Source organism: Macaca mulatta, chromosome 10 (genome assembly GCF_049350105.2).
Source record: "Macaca mulatta isolate MMU2019108-1 chromosome 10, T2T-MMU8v2.0, whole genome shotgun sequence".
NCBI classification, from domain to species: Eukaryota; Metazoa; Chordata; class Mammalia; order Primates; family Cercopithecidae; genus Macaca; species Macaca mulatta.
This window is the reverse complement of record NC_133415.1, coordinates 111,824,644-111,851,150: the sequence shown is the minus strand read 5'-3', so window position 1 is coordinate 111,851,150 and position 26,507 is coordinate 111,824,644. Positions and strand designations below refer to the sequence as shown.

The window sequence follows — 26,507 nt, the reverse complement described above, 5'->3', positions numbered from 1 at the left end:
TAAATCACAATTACCCAAAGTAGAATTTTAATAAATATATAACCAATGCTATGTGCTGATTAATCTTGTTAAAAATGTAAATACCTGAATGTATTTTTGCTGAAGTACCAGTTGGCTGATGTAAATGACTAAAGCTATTTGAGGACTGAAGCTTGTTTGGAATTGTATTCAATACATTTGAAGAAATGAGAAACCGTTGAAACTGCTTCTTAAGGTAGGCTTTTTCTACATTATTACTCTGAATGGAGAAGTGAGCAAAGGAAAAAGACTAGAGATGTAGATTATGGTCTTAACTCACTGGATTCCAAAGACTGTCAACATATGCGTTCTAGTGCCTCTGTTTCCCCATCTGGCAGGTGTCTGAAGTGTTTGGAAAAAAGGTCTATGTGAATTTAAGATTCCTTTATGATCTATCAGCCTGCAAGTACTCAGAAACATTTTCGTCATTGTTTAACATCACACACAATCCACAAAAGGGGGTGTTTTCTGTTCGAACTTCTGCCTCACTTTGCAGTCCCTCCTCTTAAGAAAATGTCCTACTTTCCTCTCTTCCCCAGTGGTTTCAGTGCACGCATTTGGCAAATATTTCTGTGATGAAAAATGGAAGTGGAAGGAGCAGGGTGGATTTTGGTACATTTTGACATTAAATAAACTTGCGGCACACAAGTAAAGCAATATGCAAGGGCTGCCTGGTTGCTTTCTAATCAATCATTCGGGCACTTTTTCTAATAGGACCATGCACTGACTAACGACATATGGCTTAGCATTTTTTTTCTCAGCCTAAGGCCCAAGCAAACAGCTGTTGTCTTAAATGAAGGCAGTTCAGGCTGCGGGCACCTGCCTCCCTCCAGACCTGCCCTGCACAGCCAGCTGGGGAACAACTGCTGCTTCTAGGTCCCCTGGTCTCCCCAGACATGGCTTTGGGAGCCATAGAGCTGACAGGGGCACTGCCCAGATTTGGGCACCTGCTGATTCTCTCCCTATACCCTTATGTTCTTACTGGATTGGGACCTTCATGTTATGCCTCACAAGATGCAAATTCTGGTAAATGTCAGGGCTCATAAACTGTGCAGACTATATATTGTTGACCCCCATTGATGATAAATAAGGCATGGTGTTACCTAACACTAGGACTTGGCTTGCTTTCTGTTGATGCCTTTATTCACTCAACAGATGCTTATTGAGCTGTTACTATGTGCCTGGCATTGTGGATATACCTGTGAATGAGACAGACCATCTGTTTGCCTCTTTCTGTCCATGTGCTGTTTCTTACCAGAACTGAGAACATCACAACCTGAGATTCTTGCAGACCCTTCGATCCTGCTTGGTTTGCCTCATAGTCTAGAATGCTTCAGTTTACTTTACACTTGGTGGGAAAAAAAAAAAAAACCTTTCGGAAAATTTTTGACGTCATTTTGGAGCATCTAAATATGAAGAGGACTGCCTTTTCTCAGAGGACATGCATGCATAAAGCTGGAAAAGACACATTTCTTTGTTTTAGTTTGTTTGGGAGGAGGATACAAGAATGAGAATACAATGAGAACAGAAGCTGAAATCTCTATCATCTCTTCCTAAAAGTTATTCAACATGGGCCAGACGCAGTGGCTCATGTCTGTAATCCCAGCACTTTGGGAGGCTGAGGCAGGCGGATCACCTGAGGTCAGGAGTTCGAGACCAGCCTGGCCAACATGATGAAACCCTGTCTCTACTAAAAAACTACAAAAAGTAACCTGTCGTGGTGGTGGGTGCCTGTAATTTCCAGCTACTCGGGAGGCTGAGGCAGGAGAATTGCTTGAACCTGGGAGATGGAGGTTGCAGTGAACCCAGATTGCACCACTGCACTCCAGCTTGGGTGACAAGAGCGAGACTCTGTCTCAAAAAAAAAAAAGAGTTATCCAACGTGACTCAGTTGTGCAAATGCTGTGCCTGCATATGGCTAGAGAGGCTAGCCATCCCATATCCGGGTTTCCATCTTGGATGCTAATAATCTGGCTTAGTCTTTCGTTCATTGAAATGACAGAGTCAACTAGTTTGAGTGCATGACAACAGGACAAGCAATGACCTCCCAGGTGAGTAGAAGGGGGATTACTTCCTGGCCCACAGGTACCTGTTGTCTGATACTTGTTGACCCTTGGAGCTTCAGAAGAGACCCACTGAATATATTACTCTTGGGGCCATACTCAATACCTTCCACCTACAATGTTAGGCTCCTCACTCTACTCCAGGATATCATGCTATCCTTCTGCACTGGGGGTTCAGAGTCCTGATGCTGAAACAATAAATGTTTTGTTTTTTTGTTTGTTTTGTTTTGTTTTGTTTTGTTTTGAGACGGAGTCTGGCTCTGTCGCCCAGGCTGGAGTGCAGTGGCCGGATCTCAGCTCACTGCAAGCTCTGCCTCCCGGGTTTACGCCATTCTCCTGCCTCAGCCTCCTGAGTAGCTGGGACTACAGGCGCCCGCCACCTCGCCCGGCTAGTTTTTTGTATTTTTTTAGTAGAGACGGGGTTTCACTGGGTTAGCCAGGATGGTCTCGATCTCCTGACTTCGTGATCCGCCCGTCTCGGCCTCAATAAATGTTTTTTAAAAGGGCCAGCTCCATCCCTACAAGAGTTATAATTTTATAAAAGTCAGACAAACAACTGACTTTCCTTCTACTCTTCCACCCTTTTCTGCTTGATTTAATGTAATTTTTAAAATGTACATAAAATGTCACACTTCTGCAGAATGGACTTCTCAGAAAGACCATGAAAAAGCAAAACGCTGACTCCATCCCAAATTCCAGGAATAGAATCCAGCAAGTATCTATTACACATCCACTTATGTTCGGAACATTGTGATACACTCACCTTCTTCCAGAATGAACGGGGGTAACCTGGCAGGTCCCACTTGGATGAACAGCTGTGCTTTGTTTATTGCAGTCTGAACCTGGGAGCCAAGGGAAGCCCATTGCCTAAGCTGTATATTGATGTGGTATCACCTTTAACACCCCATACCATGATCTAGTGATGAGAGAATAAGGCTAGGAATTGGATGGGAGAGGCACTAGCGTCTCTTCGCCTCCATTTTGCATCTGTAAAACTGGAATAATCGTCCTGCTCTCCCTTCCTTTTCTTTTTTTTGAAACCGGTCTCACTCTGTCTCCAAGGCTACAATGGTGTAATCATGGCTCACTGCAGCCTCAACCTCCTGGGCTTAAACAATAGCAAGGTGATGAAAACCGCCAAGCTCCCTGACAAGAGCCAGGCTCTGTCCCCTTCGGTAAACTTAATTATGCGGTTCACAAAGAGGATGAATCTTGGCACATGAGAGAGGATTGTTCCCCTTCCCCCTTCATGATGTGAAAGGCGTGCAGTGGACGCGTGGGATTGGCCATGGTCAGCAAGCAGCAGGTCTCTGTCTGGTGACTGCAAATAAAAAATGCCCTGCATAATGGCCGGGCATGGTGGCTCACACCTGTCATCCCAGCACTTTGGGAGGCCGAGGCAGGTGGATCACCCGAGGTCAGGAGTTCAAAACCAGCCTGGCCAACACAGTGAAACCCCATCTCTACTAAAAATACAAAAATTAGCCAGGTGTGGTGGTGGGTGCCTGTAATCCCAGCTACTTGAGAGGCTGAGACAGGAGAATCGCTTGAACCCAGGAGGCAGAGGTTGCAGTGAACCCACATTGCACCACTGCCCTCCAGCCTGGGCAACAGAGTAAGACTCCGTCTCAAAAATAAATAAATTAAATTACATTAAATTATGATAGTAAGTTTATATATATATACACACACATATCCATATGCATATATTTAGTGATATATATTATGATAGATATTTATATGAGATAGACATATACACATATGTTAGATTAAAATTATAACTCTATCAAATTGTTATCACATAGAATGAACCAAGTGCTGGTTTCTGCAATGATTTTCCTCACCAAACTGGAAAATAGCACTACAAAATATGTTTGAATTTCACAACTCAATTGCAGAGATGGACATCTTTGCAGAAATATTCAAGGACTCAAATATTTTTCCCAAGAGTCTTTTCCAGCTTTTAGCCATTCATATCATTTTCTTTGTGAACCATCCCTTGCCAATTTCCTCTGCTCAACTGTTAACTGCTTTAATTCTACACAAAGTCATCTATCGTGGGTTAGTGTATAATGAAGGAATTCTTGAATATCATTCTCATCAACTTGATGGAATTCTGCATCTTCTCCAAGAGTTTTGGTTTCACTTTCCAACCACTTGTGGTACATTTTTAGCCTTGGACAATCAGTGAGAGACTAACCAGCAAACACATAGGCTCAAGAGATGAGGATCTATGCTGGTGCTTTCATAAGGCACCAAGTTCATATGTACAGATTTGGTTCAGTGGCAAATATTTTCTTGTTATGATGATTCTTGCTTCACTGTGTGGCCACATTTATAGTAAGGACTGAAACCACGAAGAGGTTGATAAGGAGCCATGCTCCCACCCCCATCCTTCCAACACAGAAGTCATCACTTTGTACTTTAAATTGCAGTGTGGACACACACACAACACTTCCACAGTGATGTGTCATAACGAGGGCTATATCAAATGCAAACAGGAGCACAGAAGCCGAAACAAGGCACCGTGCTTAGCTAGTGGGGAGAGGCGTATCTGCGAGGCACTTGGAAAGCAGAGTATTTGCACAGAATATCAAGATATGAGTAAGACTCTCCAGGGCAAGTCAGAGGAAACTGCATTCTGGGTGAAGATAACACCATATGCAAAGTTCAAGGGTGTGGAAGTGCATGACCTGTAAGGATAGGGAGAGATTTATGTGGCTGTGGGTTCAGCTGAGTTGGAGAATGGAAGGACAAAACATCAAAGCCAGACAGGTAGACCGGGACAGAGATAAGAGCCTGTTAGATGAACCTCAGGGTTTCAACACTGACATTGTCAACATTTGGGGCCAGATCCCTCTTTGTTGGGGCGGGGAATCACTTGCCATCTTGTGCATTGTAGGATGTTTAGCAGCATCCCTGGCCTCTACTCACAGATGCCAGTGGCACCCGCACCACCAGTTGGGACAACCGAGCATGTCTCCAGACAGTGCCAATGTCCCCTGGGGAATATTGTCCCTGGGGAAATTGTCACCTGCTGCTGTAGTGTGATGGGGATGACCTAGAATAGATGATCAGTGGTTATTTGTACAATGACTAAATGAAGGGAGCACAGATGAAAAGACTGGAAAGGAGAAGGGACACATTATCTTGGCCAGGCATGGTGGCATGCATCTGTAGTCCCAGCTACTCGGGAAGCTGAGGCAGGAGGATCAATTTAGCCCAGGAGGTCAAAGCTGCAGTAAGCCGTAATCATGCTACTGCACTCCAGCCTGGGCAACAGAGCGAAGCTCTGTCTCTAAAATAAAAATGTAAAAACAAGGCCAGGCATGGTGGCTCATGCCTGTAATCCTAGCACTTTGGGAGGCCAAGGTAGGTGGATCACTTGAGGTCAGGAGTTCGAGACCAGCCTGGCCAACATGGTGAAACCCCACCTCCACTAGAAATACAAAAATTAGCTGGTGTGGTGGTGCATGCCTGTAATCTCAGATACTCAAGAGGCTGAGGCAGGGGAATTGTTTGCACCTAGGAGGAGGAGGTTGCAGTGAGCCAAGATCAGGCCACTGCACTCCAGCCTGGGAGACAGAGCAAGACTCTGTTGAAAGAAAGGAAGAAAGAAAGAAAGAGAACAAGAGAGGAAGGAAGGAAAGAAGGAAGAGAAGGAAGGAGGGAAGAAGGGAGGGAGGGAAGGAAAGAGAGAAAAATTCTCAGAGTTAAGGAGATATGCAGAAAGGATTCATGAGAATACAAAGAGAAGACGACAGTTGAAGGAGTTCACAGTTAATTTAGAGATAAAGGTCACTGCTGAGAGATTCGGAGGAAAAGGTGGCTTGGAGTTTGAGGAGAATGGATGAGAGTCCAAAAAGCACCTGGGAAGTTTGGAAGTCAGCACCAAAGTGAGACATGCCCACTTTGGGAGGAGATGAGAAGGTGTTAGGAAGCCCATGGGGCTCACTGCCTTATTTTAAGAGTCATGTATTTAGCATTTATCAGGGTAAAAATACGGGTTTTCTATTGAAAAAAGTTATATAAAGTTTCCTTTCAAGTGTATTTGTAAGGAAGCTGATTCTGACAAAAACACACTATTTTTCCTACTACTGGACTGTCAACACAGATACACTCCGACATCAGATGTGTAGGGGTTCTCTCCACCAACCACACAATTCTCTAGCAGCCATTACAATTCCGACACCATCTACCTGGAGATGGTATCAAAAGGAGCTTGTTATGAATAATCAAAGGCATCCCTATCATTCAGGAAATCCCAAGGGTTTTAGGAGCTCTGTGACAAGAACTGGGGACAAAGACCAAGTACGTTTCTTCTTAGACCACAGTGATATAAAAAAATCAAGTAGTAATGGTGTGGCAGGCCAGGCCTCACTAATGCAGGCCTCCATAACAACTGTTTCCATGCTGACTGAGTGGTTAAATGTGAAAAGCCAAAAGAGCCAGTGTCCTTATACGAGGGCTGGAATGTCACAAAAGCCTACCAAGTTTTGCCTAGGCCTTTCCTGGGCCTTGAAGTATGACAAGATGGCAAAGGAATTCTTAACAGAACCTGCTTAGGATTAAACAAGTTTTACTAGGGGTCTGAAGAAACTCCCCAGGCCTCCACAGACAAGTTTACTGGGGGTCTGAAGGAACTCCCCAAACCTCCATGATTTAGCAGGAGACATGATAAGGGTAATCATCCCAGCACCTGGACCCATTTAGATTAAGTAAATTTACTGAGGCTCCAGAGGAAAGGCTTCAGGACTCAGATCTTAGTTATAGATTAGAAGAAGTTAATCACTTATGTCTTTAGATGAATGCACACTTACACGTAGACATACAGCATACACTTACACATAGACATACAGCTTGGAAGATACACACTTACACATAGACATACAGCTTGGAAGATACACACTTACACATAGACATACAGCTTGGAAGATACACACTTACACATAGACGTACAGCTTGGAAGATACACACTTACACATAGACGTACAGCTTGGAAGATACACACTTACACATAGACGTACAGCTTGGAAGATACACACTTACACATAGACGTACAGCTTGGAAGATACACACTTACACATAGACGTACAGCTTGGAAGATACACACTTACACATAGACGTACAGCTTGGAAGATACACACTTACACATAGACATACAGCTTGGAAGATATATAAGCTCTGGAAAACTTTGTAATTTTGAGTTGGTCTGGTGATAATTTCCAGGCCTTCTCCCTGTAACCGGTTCTCTCCCAGTTCATCTGAATTTTGTTATTGGGCCTTGAGAATAAGCAGCCCGACTCTCGATTTGGTCTGAGAACAATGGGACAGGTGGAAAGAAGATAGGGCAACAACTGTAAAGATGGTGTGCGAGTGAGGGGAATTTGGAAATAACAGTAGCTGAGGCCCAGCCAACGATGGAGTGCTTCTCCTGCCAGGCCTGTCTCTGGAACCGGCTAATGTGGGGCCGCTCATGTCAGTACAGCCATCTGTCTCTTGCTATGCCAATCCCTGATCCCAGCCTCTTAGCCAATCCTCTTCTGCCCACCGCCTTCCATAAGGACCCAGAGGATGCACTTCAAAGTTCTGGGTCTCTTGGCTGTGAACACCCAACCCTCCTTTTAAATATCCTCCAGTTGATTCTTGCCGGGCATGGTGGCTCATGCCTATAATCCCAGCACTTTGGGAGGCCGAGGCAGGCAGATCACTTGAGGTCAGGAGTTCAAGACCAGCCTGGTCAACATAGTGAAACCCCATCTCTACTAAAAATACAAAAATCAGCTGGGTGTGGTGGCATGCGCCTGTAATCCCAGCTACTCCAGAGGCTGAGGCAGGAGAATCACTTGAACCTAGGAGGCAGAGGTTGCAGTGAGCCAAGATCATGCCATTGCACTCCAGCCTGGGCCTGGGTGACAGAGTGAGACTCTGTCTAAAAAATAAATGAATAAATAAATAAATATCCTCTAGTTGATTCTCGACGTGTGTTTTGGTTTTGGTTCCTGGCCAGTTGTAAAGTTCCTTGTGGGTAAGAGTCATATCTTCATTCTCGTCCCAGACACGGAGCTCAGCAAGATCCCAACAGGAGATCCCAACAGGAAGGGTGTGGAGATATGTGTCATCCCTGGGGCAAGGGCCATAACTACTAGTCACCTAGTTAATTTCAAATCAAATTAATGACCTGTTGTTAATGACTTCTCTGTTTCTGTGAGAGGCACTGACAAGTAATACAGGGCTTAGGTATCTAAAAACCATTAATTTGCTTCCTCTGTGTCTCCTAAGAGAGTCTCCGAGAGATAATCATTATGAAAGTCTTGCCCTCCAAATCCAAGTAAGAGGTGGTATTATTCCCACCATGAGGAGACACACAGAGAAGACACTTGGGTCCTGGATCTCCATCTTTCCATGCCCCATCCTATCACTCTAGATCTAGTAAGTAAAATTAGACTGATGTAGTGTGTGTGTTGCGGGCAGAGGAGATAGGTGTCATTTAATTTTCATGACTAAAACACAGAAATTTTGAACTTGAGGGCAGAATAATGTTCTCTAAATTAAACAGAACAGGAATGCTGAACGGTGAACAGCCTCACGGAACTCCAGGAATAGCAGGGACAGGCTGTTCTGTGCTGATGGTTCCTGAACCAGTGTTTTTAACACCCAGCGTCGTTAACTTTGCATCTTAGTCAAGGCTGAGGTACTCTCAGCAGCCCTTAAAGCATTACCTCCCCAAGAAATCACTCTTAAGTACTGTAGGTTTAAAAAAAGAAAATCGCAGGTACCACAAATTGCACTTAGCAACTACCCAACCATATTATTTCCTTCCTGTCTAATATAATTTTTGTTTTCCTGTATAAAGGACTTATGCTATTTTGAAAAATTATCCTCCCTTCTAAATTAACCTGGCTTTTTATTTGTTTTTAGCAATCAAACAAGCTAAGAACGAGAATGAGGTGGTCCTTCTAACTAGCTTCTAAGTAACTAGATGTAAAGATTTTCCTCCATAACCTTCATTTAAAATGGCAAATTGTTCTGTTAGGAGGTAGACGGCTGTGGAGAGTGGGGGAGAGCAGGGTGGGAAGTCGTATTCTGAGAGGTAAACCAGGCAGTTTGTCCCCTTGAAGGGGTGGCCTGCCCCTCCACACCTGTGGGTGTTTCTCGTTAGGTGGAACGAGAGACTTGAGAAAAGAAATAAGACACAGAGACAAAGTATAGAGAAAGAAAAGCGGGGCCCAGGGGACCGGCGCTCAGCTTACAGAGGACCCACGCCGGCACCGGCCTCTGAGTTCCCTTAGTATTTATAATTATCTTTACCATCTTAAAGATAAGGGAGTGGCAGGACAATAGGATCGTTTTTAGGGAGGAAATTAGCAGTAAGACATAAGAACAAGGATCTGTGACGTGAATAAGTTTAAAGGAAAATCCTGTGCCTTGAGATAAACCTTTTAGCAACTTTGTTTCATCCTAGCACATGGGGATAAACCTTGGACAATACCTAGCTTTTCTAGGAACAAAGTCACACCCTGCACGCCCAAAATCCATTAAACCTTGAGTTACCACAGCACATGTCTCTTGCAAAGGACAAGGTTGGGGGTAGGGTCACAGATTAACAGCATCACAAATACAGAACAAAATGGAGTCTCTTATGTCTACTTCTTTCTATATAGACACAGTAACAGGCTGATCTCTTTCTTTTCCCCACATCCCCTGGACAAGGCTCATCTCTGAATGAAACCACATGCCATCTCCTCCTGGCCTAGCACTTCTTAGTCATTCTTTCATCCATTGATGCAACAAATAATTGTCATGTAGGAAGGGGGAAATCATTGAACAAGTCTGGCAAGAGCCTCGCCCTCAGGGGCTTACAGTCTAGCGGAAGTTACAACGAATAAACTAGATGACTCCATTAATTCATTCATCCCACAAATAGCTATTGATTTTTTTCATTTTTCAATAAATAATCATTTAGCCGTGACTATATGAGACACTGAGAATTATTTTTGAGCAAGACCGGCAAGATTCTTGCCTTCAAGTATTCAGTTCGATTGGGAATTATAACAAATAAATTAACAAGATGACGTCAGAGGGGTAAGTGCTATAGAAAATGCAACATGATATTGTGATGAAGCACAGCAACGAGGTGAGAAACGGTGACGAGGGAAGTCTCTCCGGGAGGCACATCTCAACTCAGATGCATCCTATGCACCTAGGGCAAGGTGTGCCCGGCCAGGAAGCTTTTCCACCCGACCCCTGGCACCGTGCTTCCGGACTTTACCCCTCGTTGGGGTATTATTCATGGGCATGTCTGATGTTAGCTTCTCCGCGTCCCGCCTTATTTATCCCCTCCGAGGGCTGCAAGCTCCTGGAGGGCAGGTGGGACGGGCACAGCTGGTCGGCTGGCTGGCTGGTGGATTTGGGACAACAGCCGGGGCTGACCCAGGAGGTGGCAGGAACTCTTCTATGGGGCACCAGGAAATTCTGCACAAGTGACCACCACAAGGAACATCCATGTCAGCAGGCTGACCGCATGCGTCCACACGCCTCGAAATGCCAGGCGAGGATATGCTAGGCCAGAAGAACAAGGAAGGCCAGGCGGGCGCCCAGGCACCTCCTGGACCTGACCCAACTCTGCCCAGAGGTCAAGGCTCCCGCCCCACCCGCCGCGCCTGCGCAGCACAGCGCCCGCGCCGGCCCCCGAAGCTGCCGTCTGCGGCACTGCGCCGGCGCCATGCGCCGGCGCTAAGGGGTGGGGTTTCCTTGCGCTGCGCGCAAGGCTGGGGCAAAACCCGGGCCGGGATAGGGCGTAGGGCCGCGCGTCGGGACGTCCCTCGCGTCGGGCCCGACAGCGCCTGCGCACTGCGCCGCCGGCTGGAGTGCTGGGGGCGGGGCAGGGGCCGGTGTAGCCTCTGTGCCTCGTTGTCCCCTGGCGCTACCCGGACATCGCTCAGGGTGCCGGCATCATGAAGATCTGGACTTCGGAGCACGTCTTTGAGTAAGTTTGGGGAGCGGGGGCGGCTCCGTGGAGGGCGGGCACGCTGGCCCTGGAGTCGAGGCGAGGCAGAGGCGGCCCGCAGGAGGCTTCTAGGCGTCGGGCCTAGCAAGGGGAGCGAACCCAGAAGTCTGCGGGCCCTGGCGACATGGAGGGCAGGCCAAGGTCACGACCCCGAGGCTCCCTAGCCGAGGGGACGGCTCCGACCTCCAGACCCAGGCAGACCTGCGACCGGGAGGGTGACGGGGGCCACTTCCAGGCTGTCCTCTACCATGAGGTAGCCTCGGGCCGGCGGCCTCCTGAGGTCCTGGGGGCGTCGCGGAGCACGAGGCCCTTGACAGCACTCAGGGTTGCCACATCCCGCCCTGCGAAACCCCTTTGGGACGTGGACCCGAGGATCCCAAAAGGGAGGTGTTGGTTTTCTCCAGAGTGTACTTTCCCTGGCCGCCTTTTGGGTGGAGTTTCTACCTCCGAATGTGAATTTCGGGTGAACTCTGGCCACCAGGATGTGAAACCTTTTCACAACTCGTTCATCTACGCAGCAGAGCCTTGGATTTGGAATTCAAGGTCTAGCTCTGGCTGCAATAAGCGTGTGACCCTGGGTTACCCATTTTTATCTGAGAGATGGAAAAGGACGGTCGTCAGGGACCACCCGTGTTAGATCCCTTTGAGGCCACGTTCAGGAACATCTTTTTGGATAATGTGAAATGTTTACTAACGAAAATAGGCCTTGAACCAGTTGGATGTGGAGAGTTAAATTCTCTTCCTGGTCCCTGATTCCATTTACAAAACAGCCACAAATTTAAGCAGCGAAATCCCTTTTTTCCCGAGTTACTTGCTCTGTTCCGCTGATCTTAATGTCGTTGCCACACCGTTTTAATTAGTATAACCTTGTAAATAAATATACTACAAAGCCATTTATCTTTTTAAAAGTGTCTCTGAAGGCATCTGTTACTTTTTATTTCTTTTTTGAGGCAGAGTCTCTCTCTGTTGCCCAGGCTGGAGTGCAGTGGCGTGATCTTGGCTCACTGCAATCTCCGTCTCCAGTGTTCAAACGATTCTCCTGCCTTGGCCTCCCAAGTAGCTGGGATTACAGGCTCCCACCACCACGTCCGGCAAATTTTTGTATTTTTAGTAGAGATGGAGTTTCACCATGTTCATCAGGTTGGTCTCGAACTCCTGACCTCAAGTGATCCACCCGCCTCGGCCTCCCAAAGTGCCGGGATTACAGGTGTGGGCCACTGTGCCCAGCCTCTGAAGGCAACTTTTAACACGTTGTCAGCATTTGTACTTAGTGGGACACATCCTAGGGCCTGCTGTATCCTGCAAAGTATAGAATATTGGAATCAGAAGGAAGCTTTCTTTTCTCCCTGCTGTTTACAGTCTTTCTGGGAGGAAAAAGACCCAAGATTTGTAGTCATTGAGATGTTCATTAACCTGGTCACATTCATCACTAATCCATTTCAGCTCTGAGGATGTTTAATTTCAGTCCTCTTCTAGGTTTGCATGCTTCAGAAGTTCTTGGCACTGAGTATCCCTAGAACTTTCTTCTCCCATATCTTCCCTAACTTTTCTTCCTGGCTCATCCTTCCCTGTACACTCTTTCTGCCTTTGTCTTCAGTACTTCCTGTCTTTTCCCATTCAGTGTAAATGTTCAGTAAGATTCTGTTGGCCTTCCTGTGTTGGATTTCACCTGTGGTATTAATTGCTTTTTTTTTTTTTTCTTTTTGTCACAGCCTTTTTTTTTTGTCCTGGGAGAAGCAGCCCTGATCCGTGCTTTCTCCCCACATAATCTGAGCTGTTTGGTCAAAGTCCCAAATGATAGGTATACATTTATGGCACCCAGGGTCTGTACTTTGAGCTCCAGCCTCTCTCGAGCTTCGCTTTTCATTTTCAGGTGCCTGTTAGGCATCGCTACCCTCCTGTCCCACAGGCCCTTCAAACTCAACCTATCTGAAATTGAAGTCATCATCTCCCCTCACAAATCTGAGTGTTGTTTCTGATCTTTAGGATGTTACTCTCTAACAATATCTAAGTCATCATTCTACATCTTTTTTTTTTTTTTTTTTTTTGAGAGGGAGTCTCGCTCAGTCGCCCAGGCTGGAGTGCAGAGGCGCGATCTCAGCTCACTGCAAGCTCCGCCTCTGGGGTTCACACCATTCTCCTGCCTCAGCCTCCCAAGTAGCTGGGACTACAGGCGCCCGCCACCACGCCCGGCTAATTTTTTGCATTTTTAGTAGAGATGGGGTTTCACTGTGTTAGTCAGGATGGTCTCAATCTCCTAACCTTGTGATCTGCCCACCTTGGCTCCCAAAGTGCTGGGATTACAGGCGTGAGCCACCATGCCCGGCCATCATTCTACATCTTATCTGTCTTTGATTTTCCAACACTTTTCTTCTGAGGCCTGTAGTTGGTATCCAAGTGAAGTCATTCATTGATTCCTTCAACATACAGAGATGCCCAGTATGTGTCAGGCACTGTTCTTTGGATTGATTACATTTTAATAAGTAAATCAAGACATCGATGCTGCCCCAGTGGAGTTGATAATGTCCTCACCTCGTTTCAAAGGTGAAGAAGTTGGACAGGTCAGTGAGCCATAGCCAGGTCCTAATTGTACTTTGGTGTGGTCTTTGAATGTCTTCCATTGTGAGATCTTTCCCACATAATTATGTTAATACAGCTCAGATTAATTGCTGGAACATTCCTAATCATAGTAAGTATTGTTTGTAATGTTTGAACTGGTTACGGTTCATAAAGCAATCTTGAGCCAAGCTAAGTCAACATCAGCAGTTTCAAGTTGGTTCAGAAAGGAGAGATGGACTAAATTACAAATAATGCATAACCACCCTGAAGTCATGCGATCATTAATTTTTTAGAGAGGGTTGGAGGAAGAGATAAGGGCATGGAAGCCAGTTAACCATGGTATATGACTGGATGGAGACCTGGGGAGGGTTCATCTGATTTTCATTTTAGAGAGTTGCCTTTGTAAGAATCAGAGTGCTTGGCCTATGTGCTTCTATTTGTGGGGACTCTTCAGATTGATGAAGCAACGCTGCTTATATACCTGCATTGATTGCTGGATAAGGCTGGAGACTAAAGACAGAATGAGGTTCATTGGTACAATATTGTAGAGAAAAGAAGATTATAATGAAAACATTAAAAATGATGTCACTGGTTATCCAGGGTTCTGGGAAATCAATGGAGTTGAGATTTTCCTTTTGTTGACAAGATATAGTTGTCAGTCTGAGTTCTCTAAAAAGTTGGAATAATGTCTACTTGTTTCACTTTTAGAAAAATAGAAAGTAATGCTGTGTGGCTTATCAGTCATTGCAGCTTGAAACATCATCCCCAGATCTTGTCTTTTTCCTTTAAATGAAGATGAGAGCACAGATAAGTAGTATAGAAGGCATTAGAATCAGACTGCAGGTGGACTAAATCACCTTTAATACTGATCGTACTTAATAAGGGGTCCTTTTGAAAATGATATTTTTTAGCCAGGCGTGGCGGTGGGCGCCTGTAGTCCCAGCTACTCGGGAGGCTGAGGCAGGAGAAAATGACATTTTTTGTACAAGTGTCTTATTCACAGAAGTTGTGACGTGAACAAAGGTGCGTCACATTTTGAATCACCCAAACACATGTGCTTTTTCAAGAAAATAAAGATCCTGCAAGTTATCAAGTGATGTGATATTATCACTTCAATACTAGGTGATAAGCAAACGCTTATTATATTAAAAGAGACTATTAGAAAATAGTATATTAGGAGTGCGCCTTAAGGACATTGAATGACCTTTTCAAAACAGAAATCAGAATCACTCCTTTGAGAAAAACAATAGATAAAGATTGACTGGAGAAGCCACTGTTATTTATTACATTAAAATGAAGGGAAAGTTCAATAATGAAATCAATGCTTTGGATCTTTTTGTGATCCCTGTAAGAATTTATAGTGCTCATACATTCTTTTACTTTTTTTTACTTCCTTATAAACTGATAGAATTGGGGTCAGAAAAAATAATAAATGGCATAATCATACTTTTGGCTATTTGTTTCAGAACATAATTTTTAAATACATTTTCATGAATCACTGGTTCTTCCTAGAAACAATTTACATGTGAAAGTGGATAACGATAGGCAGGAAAGATGGTTTGAGAAACTATACCGTAATGCTTTGTAGGCTGCTTTGATCTTTATAGATAGGAGTTTTATTACATAGCCTGTATTGTGGAAAAATACTGAAGCCTGTTAAAAATGTAGATCAGGTTCCCATAATCATCAGTGTTTCAGAAGGTAATTTTTCCTAGATAAACTCATTAAACTTACGTTGGAATGAATGATTTGATAGATTATAAAAATTGTTTAACTCATATGCATATTTTTAAATGTTTGATTGTTTTGTTTTGTTTTTTGGTTCACATCGGCAGCCACCCATGGGAAACTGTTACAACAGCTGCAATGCAGAAATACCCAAACCCTATGAACCCAAGTGTGGTTGGAGTTGATGTGTTGGACAGACATATAGATCCCTCTGGAAAGTTGCACAGCCACAGACTTCTCAGCACAGAGTGGGGACTGCCTTCCATTGTGAAGTCTGTAAGTGTGTCTTTATTCCTAGAGAAATGTGACTGCTGTTGAGAAGTTTTCTAAACCGCATTATACTTTCAAATAGGTTGTGGGAGCCTATTCTGAATGTCATTTTTTTGCATCCGTTCAAGTTGTATTATAATAAACTTGAATTATGAGTGTATAATGAATTGGAAATATTATTACAGTCTTCATGAAGGCACCCGATAAAATTTTCTTAAGGAAGCCAGCTAATGCTGTGTAATCTGAAAGGAGTTATATTCTGCTTTTTCTGCTTTTGCCAGCAACTTGAGACCAATACTAAGATTTGGCAGTAATGGTCTGGTCATAATTGTTAGGTGACAGTTCTGTGGTCAGTGGTGGGTTATGTACCTTAAGGAGTATGTTCTCGGACTTGTTATTGCCACATTTGTTCCAAGGTCTGGAATTCCTTCCTGTACATTTAGAAAATTCTATTCCCTTAAGAATGAACAGGCTTTAGTGAGCAGATTTTACCAGGAAGAAACTAGAATGCCAGTTTACCATAATGTGAGAAAACTGGTGTAATAAGTGGATCCAGGTTTCTTTAGAGGGTCTCTTTATGGAGAGTAGGTTCATCAAGAAAACTAAAGTACACGTTTTCAATAGGAATGTACTTACTGCCTCCTTTATGCAAACCATAGTGCAGACACAGAAATGAGCAGAGTTGGGGGTGGGCTTAGGGTCATAGCACAGGGAGTGACAGTGGACACTGATGTGTGATCCTCCATCGTGAGAAAGCTGTTTTTCTGTCTGAAGAATGAAGCTGACGTGCCCCCTCCCTTGGGCTGTTCTAGGACGATGCTGATAGATGCCTTTGAGTTCTCCTTTTTCTAGCTGCCATGTTGCCCCAAACCTGATTTCCATATTTCAGCCTCAGCGCTCCACTGTCGCACTGCGGCAGATTCAGGGTGGTGCCTCACGTTGCAGACATTCTCAGTGGGCTGGTTTCTAATTGCCCCTGGGAAAAGTTTTTGTGTCTGGCAGTCTCCTCTCATCCATGATGTGTGAGTAGGCCTCCTTTCTGACCTTTGTTTCCTCTCGTTTTTAGGAAGCAGATTTTTGGTTCAAAATATTGTAATACATTTTTTCCTTCAAATAAAATATTGGTACACTTGGTAAGAAATTCTTCCTCCTCTGATTCCTAATTCTGAATGTTTTACTTAGCTTATTGGTGCAGCAAGAACGAAAACATATGTGCAAGAACATTCTGTAGTTGATCCTGTAGAGAAAACAATGGAACTTAAATCTACTAATGTAAGTCTTGGCTTCCTTTTGTTTCATTTCTAACTATCTGGCTGAGTTCTTTGTCTCTCTCCTAGTTGCCATAGAAGTGAGTGCATGTTCATGGTGTGGTTCAGAGAATCCCTGCTTATGTGCTGGCCTGACTTGGCCCTGGGTGTCGCTTCCAAACTTCCTGCTCTCATGATCCTGCCTATCTCTAAGGGGATGGCACTCAATAAAATGAGTTTGGGATTATGTGTATTATCATTATTATACTTTATTTCCTCAACTTTACTTTTTAAATAATAAGTAGACAGTGAATAGTTTATGCAATAATAGCAGCGGTTTGTTTGTTGTTTTATATGTTTAGTAAGATTTTGGCTTGTGTGTTGATTTTGGCAACATTTTGAATCTTCAGTTCCAAAATGATTTGACCTTTTTTTTTTTTTTTCATTCTGTAGATTTCATTTACAAACATGGTTTCAGTAGATGAGAGACTTATATACAAACCACATCCTCAGGATCCAGACAAGTGAGTAAAAAATATTTTAACAAATGTATTGTAAAGGGTGTTTAAGTTTTTTTAATCAAGTTTTTTGAAAATGAAAGCTGGATCATCTGAATCTGTATGAATATGTTTTGTTCCAGAACCGTTTTGACTCAAGAAGCCATAATCACTGTGAAAGGCGTTAGCCTCAGCAGTTACCTTGAAGGACTGATGGCAAGTACGATATCCTCAAACGCTAGTAAAGTAAGTGAGGCTGCTTCTTGGTTATTATCCCTGGTTCGTTTCGTAGGAATGGAATGGGGTGCTGACTGCACATGTGTCCTTGTAAGCCAACCCTTGCCAGTTCTACCATAGGAAACTGCAGCACGTTGGACAGTTACTTACCAAGGCTCTGGGTTCACATCCAAGCTCTAACTTTTAGCCTTTTAACTTTGGGCAATTAAGTTAACCTTTCTATGCCTCAATTTCCTGTTTTTGAAGTGGAGATTACCCATTTTACAGGGTTTGCATGGAGTAAATGAGATAACATATGGAAAGTGTGTAGCCTGGGGCCCAGCACTCAGGGAAATACTCAATGATGTGTAGCTGTGTGTCATTTAAAGCACTGTTTCTCAACCTTTTTCACTATTGTCTCCCCCCAGCTCGTTTGAGACATATTTTCCCTAATTGCCACCTCCATTAAGTTATGTAACATATACATATGTGTGGACTTTATACATAAAAGAGGGAAATTTTTTCCATCCCCCCCAAGAACCAATTTTTGTTTATTGAGAATGCATGATCTAAAACAGTAAGTTTAGAGAAAGATGCCTAATGCACTGTTGCATAACACATGGTTAATGTAGTTATCAGGAGATACTCATGGATGCCTTCTCTGTGCCATGCAGAGTGCTAGGCTAGACAGGGGATATAGCAGGGAGCAAAATAAATGTGGTCCCTGCCCTCGTGGAACTAAGAGGCAGGTGAAATTAATCACACAGCATTTCATTAGGAAAGAAAAGGTACAGAAAGGTATGAGAGTGCTTAATGAGTGTTCAGTAACTGATGTTTCTGCTGAGCGCCAAATGGGGGCAGGTGGATTGCGAGCGGTATGCCAAGAAAAGTGTTCTAGGTGGAGGAGCTGCGTGTGCAAAGGCCCTGGAACAGGAAGTGGGGAGTGCTCTTTCTGTTTTTCAAGGAACTGCATAGAACACTAGGAGAGAAGGGGTGAGGAGGGAGTTGAGGACCAGATCCCTTGTACAGGATTTTGGTTTACAATATAAAGAAAAGGGATTTGACCTTCTTGTCCCCCTGAAAAGGGGACCACTATAATCATGAAACAAATAAGACATTCTGTCATTGTAGATTCATTTGAGAACATCTTTTGCATACAAAATAAAAGTCAGTTTATGGATCAAGCCAGTTGCTCAAGGCATTTGATGTTTGCTAAATAACATTAGAAAAGAAAAAGCCAGGACAAAAATGATCTGTCATCCTGAGATTGAGTTAAACTTGTCATACTCCTTGTTACTTCCTGGTGTGTCATTAGTTGGATATATGCCTTTGCTCTCACTCAGTAACAATAAATGTATTGGATTTTTGTTTAAGGGCCGAGAAGCAATGGAATGGGTAATACATAAATTAAATGCTGAGATTGAAGAACTGACAGCCTCAGCAAGAGGAACCATAAGGACTCCAATGGCAGCAGCAGCGTTTGCAGAGAAGTGATCATGACAGTTGGTAGACAACATCGGGTACTCCAGGTCTCTCCAAGCTGACTATATATTTATTTGTTATTTAAAAAATACAACTATATTTTGGGGTTTTGTTTTTTGTTTTTTTATAAGTAGGTATAAGGCTATGTGACTTGATCTAAAAGATGCAGGGCCTCTAAATAAAAGGGATCATCTGAAATTAATGTTGTTTGAAATTACTATCTTGATTTTGAGGGTTCCAATATTTCTGTGAAAACTGAACAAGAACTTCTTGGAAACTGGTATTGATATTCAATCTCCTTAAGGTAGAATTTTCAAGCTTTTCATACATTGGAACTCCACCTGACTTTGGACCAACCCCAGAACAGAGCAGAGCCACCTCCTATAGACACCCATTGCCCTGCTGCTGTACACTTCAACAGCTTGCACAAGGGAGCTCACTTAAAAGGAGAAATTGTGTAGTTGTAAAATATTTTTTGTGTAAAATACCTTACTCTGCTATAAACCACCATTAAAAACCAGTGTTTTGATTTGGTACTTAAATATTTTTGTAGTGAAAAATTATCACTGAAGTAACATGACTCCAACAAAAGTATGGTTTCATTATAAAAGAGTACTGTATTGATTTGCCAAAGTTTTGTGACTTAGTAAAGGTATTAACTTCCTTGGATTTGTACTTTGTGATTTAGTATGCTGTGTCGTGGGCTGGTTATGTTAACCGAAAAAAATAAAGTAATTACCTGAGTTTTGCAGCGCTCTAACTTAAACAGAAGAACAGCTGTTCACATCTTTTAGCATTTCACATTTGCCTAACTTAAAAATTGCCATGTGTCAAAATCATGGTTTTGTAATTGCTAAGGCATATGTCAGGTTATTTGAATATAATTACTTTTTGAAGTAATTGTGACCACAAAACATCTTTTTTACATGAAGGAGCTGTACATCATTTCAAATTACTCAAATGATGTCTTGCTCTGAGGCATAAACCCCAGGTACTTAGTGTTTTTAATAATATGGTGCCACTGCAGGATTTGGGGGTGGTGGGGAAGAACAAGGATAATGGTAGGGGGAGGCTTGGCCTGAAACTAACCACTACGTGAATTGCACTGCAGGTTTTACTTATGGGAATTCCTTATTTGGGATGTCAGGAGGGCAGCTGCAAACTGAAAAACAATCTAGTAAATGTACTTTGTTTTATATATTGTAGCAGGCAATTAACCACTAAATAATAGCTTTGACATTTGCAATTGTTGCATAGAGTATTTTTGTTAGAAGATGATTAGCTCTTGCCTTTATTTTACAGTGCTTAGTGTGATAAACTTCTAGTCATGTTTTCTATCAAAGAGACCAGTTAATATATGTACATAAACCACAGAAATAGTATAACAAACTATTTTTAAATTATCGTTTTCCTACTTAAACATTGTTTAGCTTAAGACTTCTTAGGACATTTGTAAAAGCAGGTTAAATTTAATAAGGTTTCTGATTGTTTTTTTGTAACCTGAGATAGTTTTTACAAGTGAAATAACATTTCAGCTAAATAAAATATCGCTAAATAATTGATACTTGATGAAAATCTGCTTTGTATAATTTCTGCAAATTATCCTTGTTCTGAAAAAGGTGTAATGACCTAATGATAGAGATTTTTAAATCCTTATCCTTTGATTTTTTTTAAACTCTGACCTAATGATAAAACTCTATAAATTTTCATTTTCCAGTGCAGTTAAACATAAATGCACAACAAGCAAATGAATTTAAGAGAACTAAACTGGAATAAGTGTTCATAAATGAAACCCTTGGACTATTTAATACTAAAGTTGATATGTGGATTAAGAAAAACTTTTGTTAATAAAAACTTTCTTTTAAGTGATGTTTTTCCTGATTATAATTTCTTTTTAGTAATTAAAGGTGAAGGGCAAAGGCTTCTTTTCTTTATGACAGAAACACTTTAATTCCTAGACTGTGAGCCTTCACTGCATTGGGTTAGAGCTTCTATCACAGGCACAGAGATGAGCATTTTCCCGGCCCCGTGGCAGCTCCCCTGTGCCTCCAGTGAGTTTTCCACACATTTTTCTTCCCATCCATTACGGGCAACAGTGGCAACTATTGCCTTACCCTCCCTCATGTCGCACATCGGAAGCAGGTCCTAGAACTACAGAAAACGCCAGTCTCCACTGGGTTTCCAGGGTTTAGTGTCACTCCGAGAAAGGGGGTGCCCTAAGAGCCTTTCTAAATCTCAGCTCTCAGGACACGCTTGTCTGCCCACAGATATAAAAGAGCCGGCGCCGTTTCCCTGAAGCGCGTGCAAAGCCAGGCCCTCGGGGCCGCCGTGCCCGCGCCGCCTCGCGTCTTCGCTTCCCGAAAGTACGCGACTCCGCGGCCCTCGGCAAGCGGAGCTGCCCCGGCCTTCTTGCCTTCTTGCCTTCTTGCCCCGGTCGCCCCCGCCGGGGCAATACGGAAGCTCTGGGACACACTCCCCGGGCGCTCTTGGAGCCAATAGGTGGGCGCGGCCGGCCAACCCGCCCGGGGATTGGCACCCGCAGTCCAGATCGCGCGCGCCCATTGGCTCCCGGCGCCGGGGGGCTTCCGCGGCAGGGCAGCAGGGGCCGCGCGCAGGGGCGGGGCCGGGTAGGAGGCGGCGATTGGCAGGTCCGCACGTCCCGCCCCTTCCGCTTCTGTGGTCTGCTCTTCCTGCGGCTGAACCGCCCGGCTGAGCCGACATTGTCGGCGTCTTAGCGATTCGGTCCGACGCGCTCCACTTTCGCTACAGCATGGTGGCCTACTGGCGACAGGCTGGACTCAGGTAGGCCCAGGCCTCCAGAGGGAAGGGCCCCGCGAGCCCGGCCCGCGCGCATCCCCGTGCCCAGAGGTCATACAGGACACGGAGCAGTGGCCCCACGCGTGACCGGGGTTGGGCCGAACCTCGGGCGTCGCCGCCAAGATGGCGTCGCTGTGGGCAAAGCGCTCAGGCAGGCGAGGCCTCGGCCTCGCGTGGGAGTGCGTCTGTGTACTGCCTCGCTTCCCACAGGTGCGGCCCAGCACCCGCACAGTGCCCGTGGACACCTTTGTGAATGGGAGGTTTCGAGAGAGAGAGGCCAGCTCTTACTCATTAAACCTTTTTCTTCTAGAATGGTGCTGGAGCCAGGTGGTGAAAGTAGTACAGTCACATCCACCTCAGTAAACAGGAGATTTCTCTCCACGTGACAGCTGTTAGCCGCTTTGACTTTTAATCCAGCATCGAGATGGAGCCTTTTACAACTTTACACATTTTTTTTTTTTAACTATTAATTCCTGTTGATCTCAGGTTTCCGTGTAAAAGGGGTGAAAGCCACTGGTAAACTATTCAGAGCTCCGCACAAAGGTGAGAGGTGGCTCCTGGAAAGCTCAAATATGGAACCCACTTGAGGACATGGTGTCTCAATAGTGGAACCGCAAACCATTGGTCTAGGTGTCACATCTAATTTTTTTTATCCGTGCGCCTGAGTGAGCAGAAGTACCTTGCTCCCGGTGACACACCTTGTTAGTTGACTAGATGGTGTAGCACTTTACATTTTGTGGGTACATGTGACTACACTACAACGGAGCTTCCCAACTTGCTGAGGTCAAGCAAGCGAAGTCTTGTAGAATTGGAAGGATGGAAGGTAGTAGATACCATTTATTAGGCAACCTACCCTGTGATCCATACCTTTTCGCACTTGTTTTTCCTCCTCCCAGCTATCAGCAGGACAGGTATTATCCTTTTATTCTATTGTTTTTTCAGGTGAATAAACATGCTGAAAAGTTTGAACAGCCTGAAGGTCACCAGTTAGTAAGAATGGAAGCAGGCATTGGAACTCATACTTCAGAGTCCCCAAAACAAATTCTAAAACATGAGAAAATTGCACCCCTCCCCACTTCCTGTTTTTCAAAAGTGGGAAAGGTGATCTGACATCTTTTGGAAACTACAACGTTGATGGGAGTCCATCTACCAAACAGGAAGCAGGTTTTACAATTTTGCTAGAATTGATGATGTTCTCAAAGCACTTTTCAGTGTCATTTAGAAATCTTGATTAGGAGGTATTTTCAGTGGCAGACTTGTAAGACAGAATTCATTTTTCTCAGAAAAGAGTTTAAATAATTTAGAAAGAATTGTAATTCAAAATAGTTTTCTCTTAATTATACCTCATTTTCCAAGAGTAATAAAAGTTTTAAGGAGAGAAATTGAGGAGAGAATTGATGATGCATTCTTGTTATAGTCGCTAAACATTTCAGGGTTTTTTTTTTTTCTGTGCTGTGGGATTTTTAAAAACATTTATGCATCTTTTATTTTGAATTACTATACACTAAAGAGAAAACACAGTACAAAGAAGAAAAATCAAAGATCATCTGTCCAAACACCAATTAATACTTTGGTACATATTTTTCTAGTGTTCTTTTTCTTTGTATAGATTGTTTTTGGCATTAGTCATATTTTTAAAACCAGTTCTGCAATAAGGTACTACCAAACCAAAATAAAAAGTACAGGAAGAAAAGCGAAAGCACAGTAGTAACAGTTGGTCTGGCTGGAATATTGATAATTAACTATATACCTTCTCTCATTTTCTCCCAGCTACATCCGATACTCCCAGATCTGTGCAAAAGCAGTCAGAGATGCACTGAAGACAGAATTCAAAGCAAATGCCGAGAAGGCTTCTGGCAGCAGCGTCAAAATTGTGAAAGTAAAGAAGGAATAATCTGTAAGTTACTGATGTATTTAGAAGAACAGTTGCATCTTAAGTTTTTAGAGCACCGTAAAAATCAAAATAATTTTAATTTTGGGTTCTATTCATTTTTTAGTCAGTGTATTTGGAAGTTATTAGGATAATATAATTTAAAGCATGCAGGTTATAGAAGTCCCATGGCCTAATAAAAAGAAAGTCTTTTTGGGCCCGACAAGCAGAAGTAATTGGCACATTGATTTTCAATTCATTTAGCATTGCTTAGGTAGAGAGCCATCTTATTTTAGTTAAACCTGTTTCATTTGTCTGCACAAATCAAATAACTTGGAGGATGAACTCCCCACTTTTATAATTGCTATTGGAGTTACATAATAGTTCAAGAGCATAAAAAACTACAGTTCTTTACATTTTTATTTCCCCCACATCTACTAATATTCTCACAAACCACTACTTCCCGAACATAATAACTACAAGTACAGGCAAGGGTCCTGCTGTTGCATCAAGCAATAAAATATGCAAGAACCTGCAGTGAATACTGTTTTGCTAATTTATTATGTTTCCAGAGGGTTTGGTTCATTTTACTTTTTCAAAGATGTTGGTGATGTAAAGTTACATTCACATGAAATAAAAAGTTCTGTACAGTTGATAAGTGTAGACTTTTGTGTTCCAAATTATAAAAGTGGTTTGATCTCAAAAGTACTTTCTTGACATTGTTATTTCAAAAGTAGGCAAGGCAAATTATCAGAGATGTTTTTCAGGTTTAATTTTTCTAGTTTTGCTTTTAAAAAGCTTCAGACCCATAATAGCACAGAAATGTGATAAATATTAATTCTTTGGCAGCTTGTGGTCATGAGCAATTTTACTTATTGAAACTGTCTCCCCTAACTTTTCATTTTCATTTTGAATTAGTAAATATTTTATTACAAGTCTGGAGATGCAGTGTTTTGAATTTAGCCCTTTTTCTAGGGGCTCTCTGTCTAATCTTATAATTCTGAGTAATGAGACCTGGTTTTATGTTGGGTTGTTTTGTTTTAAATTTTATGTTGGGTTGTTTTGTTTTAACAGTAAGCTGCCGGGCGCGGTGGCTCAAGCCTGTAATCCCAGCACTTTGGGAGGCCGAGACGGGCGGATCATGAGGTCAGGAGATCGAGACCATCCTGGCTAATACGGTGAAACCCCGTCTCTACTAAAAAATACAAAAAACTAGCCGGGCGAAGTGGCGGGTGCCTGTAGTCCCAGCCACTCGGGAGGCTGAGGCAGGAGAATGGCATGAACCCGAGAGGAGGAGCTTGCAGTGAGCTGAGATCCGGCCACTGCACTCCAGCCTGGGTGACAGAGCGAGACTCCGTCTCAAAAAAAAAAAAAAAAAAGTAAGCTAACAGAAAATCAGTTAGCCTCACTCGGCTCAGAGCCACCAGACTGCATCTAACGCTGAGATTTTGCAAAGTCCTGGGGGTCAGGAACATTAGCCCCTCTCTGTTATGCCCTTCGGGGTTACTGACCCCACCTCATTAGCACAAGGAGATGTTAGTGTCTTTTAAAGGCAAAGTAGTTTCTTTATTGCTGGGAGAGTGTTTACTTTTAGTCAGCGGAGAAATGCCTGCTTGATTAAACCTGTGTACTTGAACCAGTGCTTTTTTACATCTGAGCCAAGGCAGTGTGAATGATAGCCACGGTTATACAGTTCACTATAAGGAAGTTATTTCTTATATTCATGTTGAGTTTTTAAGAAAACCAAGAACTAGCCAGCAACTGTTGCATTTTCTTTTTCCTCCTAGACCCTGACTAAAGCTTGAAATGCTACATTTCCAAGGTGAAGATGTGTGGGCACATGTTATGGCAGATTGAAAAGGATCTCATTTCATGGGGAAAAAAAAAATTCCTGTCTTGTTCATAAATTGACAATGTCAATAAATTGAAGTATGGTTCACTGTTACTCTTGATTTTTAGTTTGTCAGACTTTTTCATTTTCTTTAAAGGAACTCTGCACAGTTGCGTGATTATGGCCATGTGAACCAGGGTTTCTTAAAAGCAGGGGAAGGCAGATTTAATATATAGTGACCAAAGGGATTCAGAAAGGATTTTGAAAATGTCTCAAAATAGTTGTTTCATGACATTAATTGGTGATCAAAATTATCTGCTGTCATTGAGGCTTTGTAGTCCCTTATGTTTGAATTGTTGCCATGTCAGAATAATGACATGGTCATCAGTAACCTACATGGAAATAATTATTAAATACTGAAAGCATTGATTAGAAGAAGAAATACTAAATTGTACTCGTATTGTGCACTTAAAACCTATAGATAAGAACAATTACAGAATTTAAGCACAAAATGTTTTTCACATTGTTTTGTAAATGAATATATTGTGGTAGCATTTCTCTTAGGAAATGTTGAAAACTATTTAATAACTTGCTCATTGAGTTGATAGCCAAACTGAAGTTAAAATCTAGGAGTTTTGACTGTAGGTCTGAGACACGGTGACCACAACATCAGTTTCTTGATATTTCCATAGTGATTCATTCATTCATTATTTAGGGATGGAAAATTGTTGCAAGTTATGTCGTTACCTTTCTTTGAAACTTGGAAGCGCTTGAGCAAGTAAGACACCATTGAAAAGTTAATTGCCTAATTTTAACTGTTTTTGGAGAATGGAGAAATAAATTTGAACTGGAAATTTTGAAACACCGTTCTGGGACCAGTTTTCACATGGTACTTAAAG

At 43.0% G+C, this 26,507-nt stretch overlaps 2 protein-coding genes across 4 annotated transcripts; both read left to right on the top strand.

Moving 5' to 3' along the window:
* The first annotated feature begins 10,982 nt into the window (after nucleotides 1-10,982).
* PRELID3B (PRELI domain containing 3B) lies at nucleotides 10,983-20,959 on the top strand. Of its 2 annotated transcripts, XM_015148700.3 has the most exons (6): nucleotides 10,983-11,070; nucleotides 15,486-15,654; nucleotides 16,831-16,920; nucleotides 17,349-17,419; nucleotides 17,536-17,638; nucleotides 18,983-20,959. In XM_015148700.3, the coding sequence occupies exons 1-6, from the start codon at nucleotides 11,039-11,041 to the stop codon at nucleotides 19,100-19,102; spliced, it is 585 nt and encodes a 194-aa protein (XP_015004186.1). In that variant the 5' UTR covers nucleotides 10,983-11,038; the 3' UTR covers nucleotides 19,103-20,959. The 2 variants fall into 2 exon arrangements, with proteins under 2 accessions (XP_015004186.1, XP_077808254.1); XM_077952128.1 differs by lacking the exon at nucleotides 16,831-16,920.
* An 814-nt stretch (nucleotides 20,960-21,773) lies between these two features.
* ATP5F1E (ATP synthase F1 subunit epsilon) lies at nucleotides 21,774-25,722 on the top strand. Of its 2 annotated transcripts, none has more exons than XM_077948018.1 (3): nucleotides 21,774-21,892; nucleotides 23,678-23,804; nucleotides 24,852-25,722. In XM_077948018.1, exons 1-2 carry the CDS (start codon nucleotides 21,861-21,863, stop codon nucleotides 23,799-23,801), a joined length of 156 nt encoding a protein of 51 aa, XP_077804144.1. In that variant the 5' UTR covers nucleotides 21,774-21,860; the 3' UTR covers nucleotides 23,802-23,804; nucleotides 24,852-25,722.
* Nucleotides 25,723-26,507: the final 785 nt, after the last annotated feature.

Bases quoted from the DNA above. Each gene is read 5' to 3' on its own strand.
- PRELID3B (XM_015148700.3), top strand. From the start codon at position 11,039: ATGAAGATCTGGACTTCGGAGCACGTCTTTGA. The intron at 16,921-17,348 runs GTAAGTCTTGGC...TTCATTCTGTAG, and splicing joins TGGAACTTAAATCTACTAAT to ATTTCATTTACAAACATGGT. The intron at 17,639-18,982 runs GTAAGTGAGGCT...TTTTTGTTTAAG, and splicing joins TATCCTCAAACGCTAGTAAA to GGCCGAGAAGCAATGGAATG.
- ATP5F1E (XM_077948018.1), top strand. From the start codon at position 21,861: ATGGTGGCCTACTGGCGACAGGCTGGACTCAG. The intron at 21,893-23,677 runs GTAGGCCCAGGC...ATTTTCTCCCAG, and splicing joins TGGCGACAGGCTGGACTCAG to CTACATCCGATACTCCCAGA.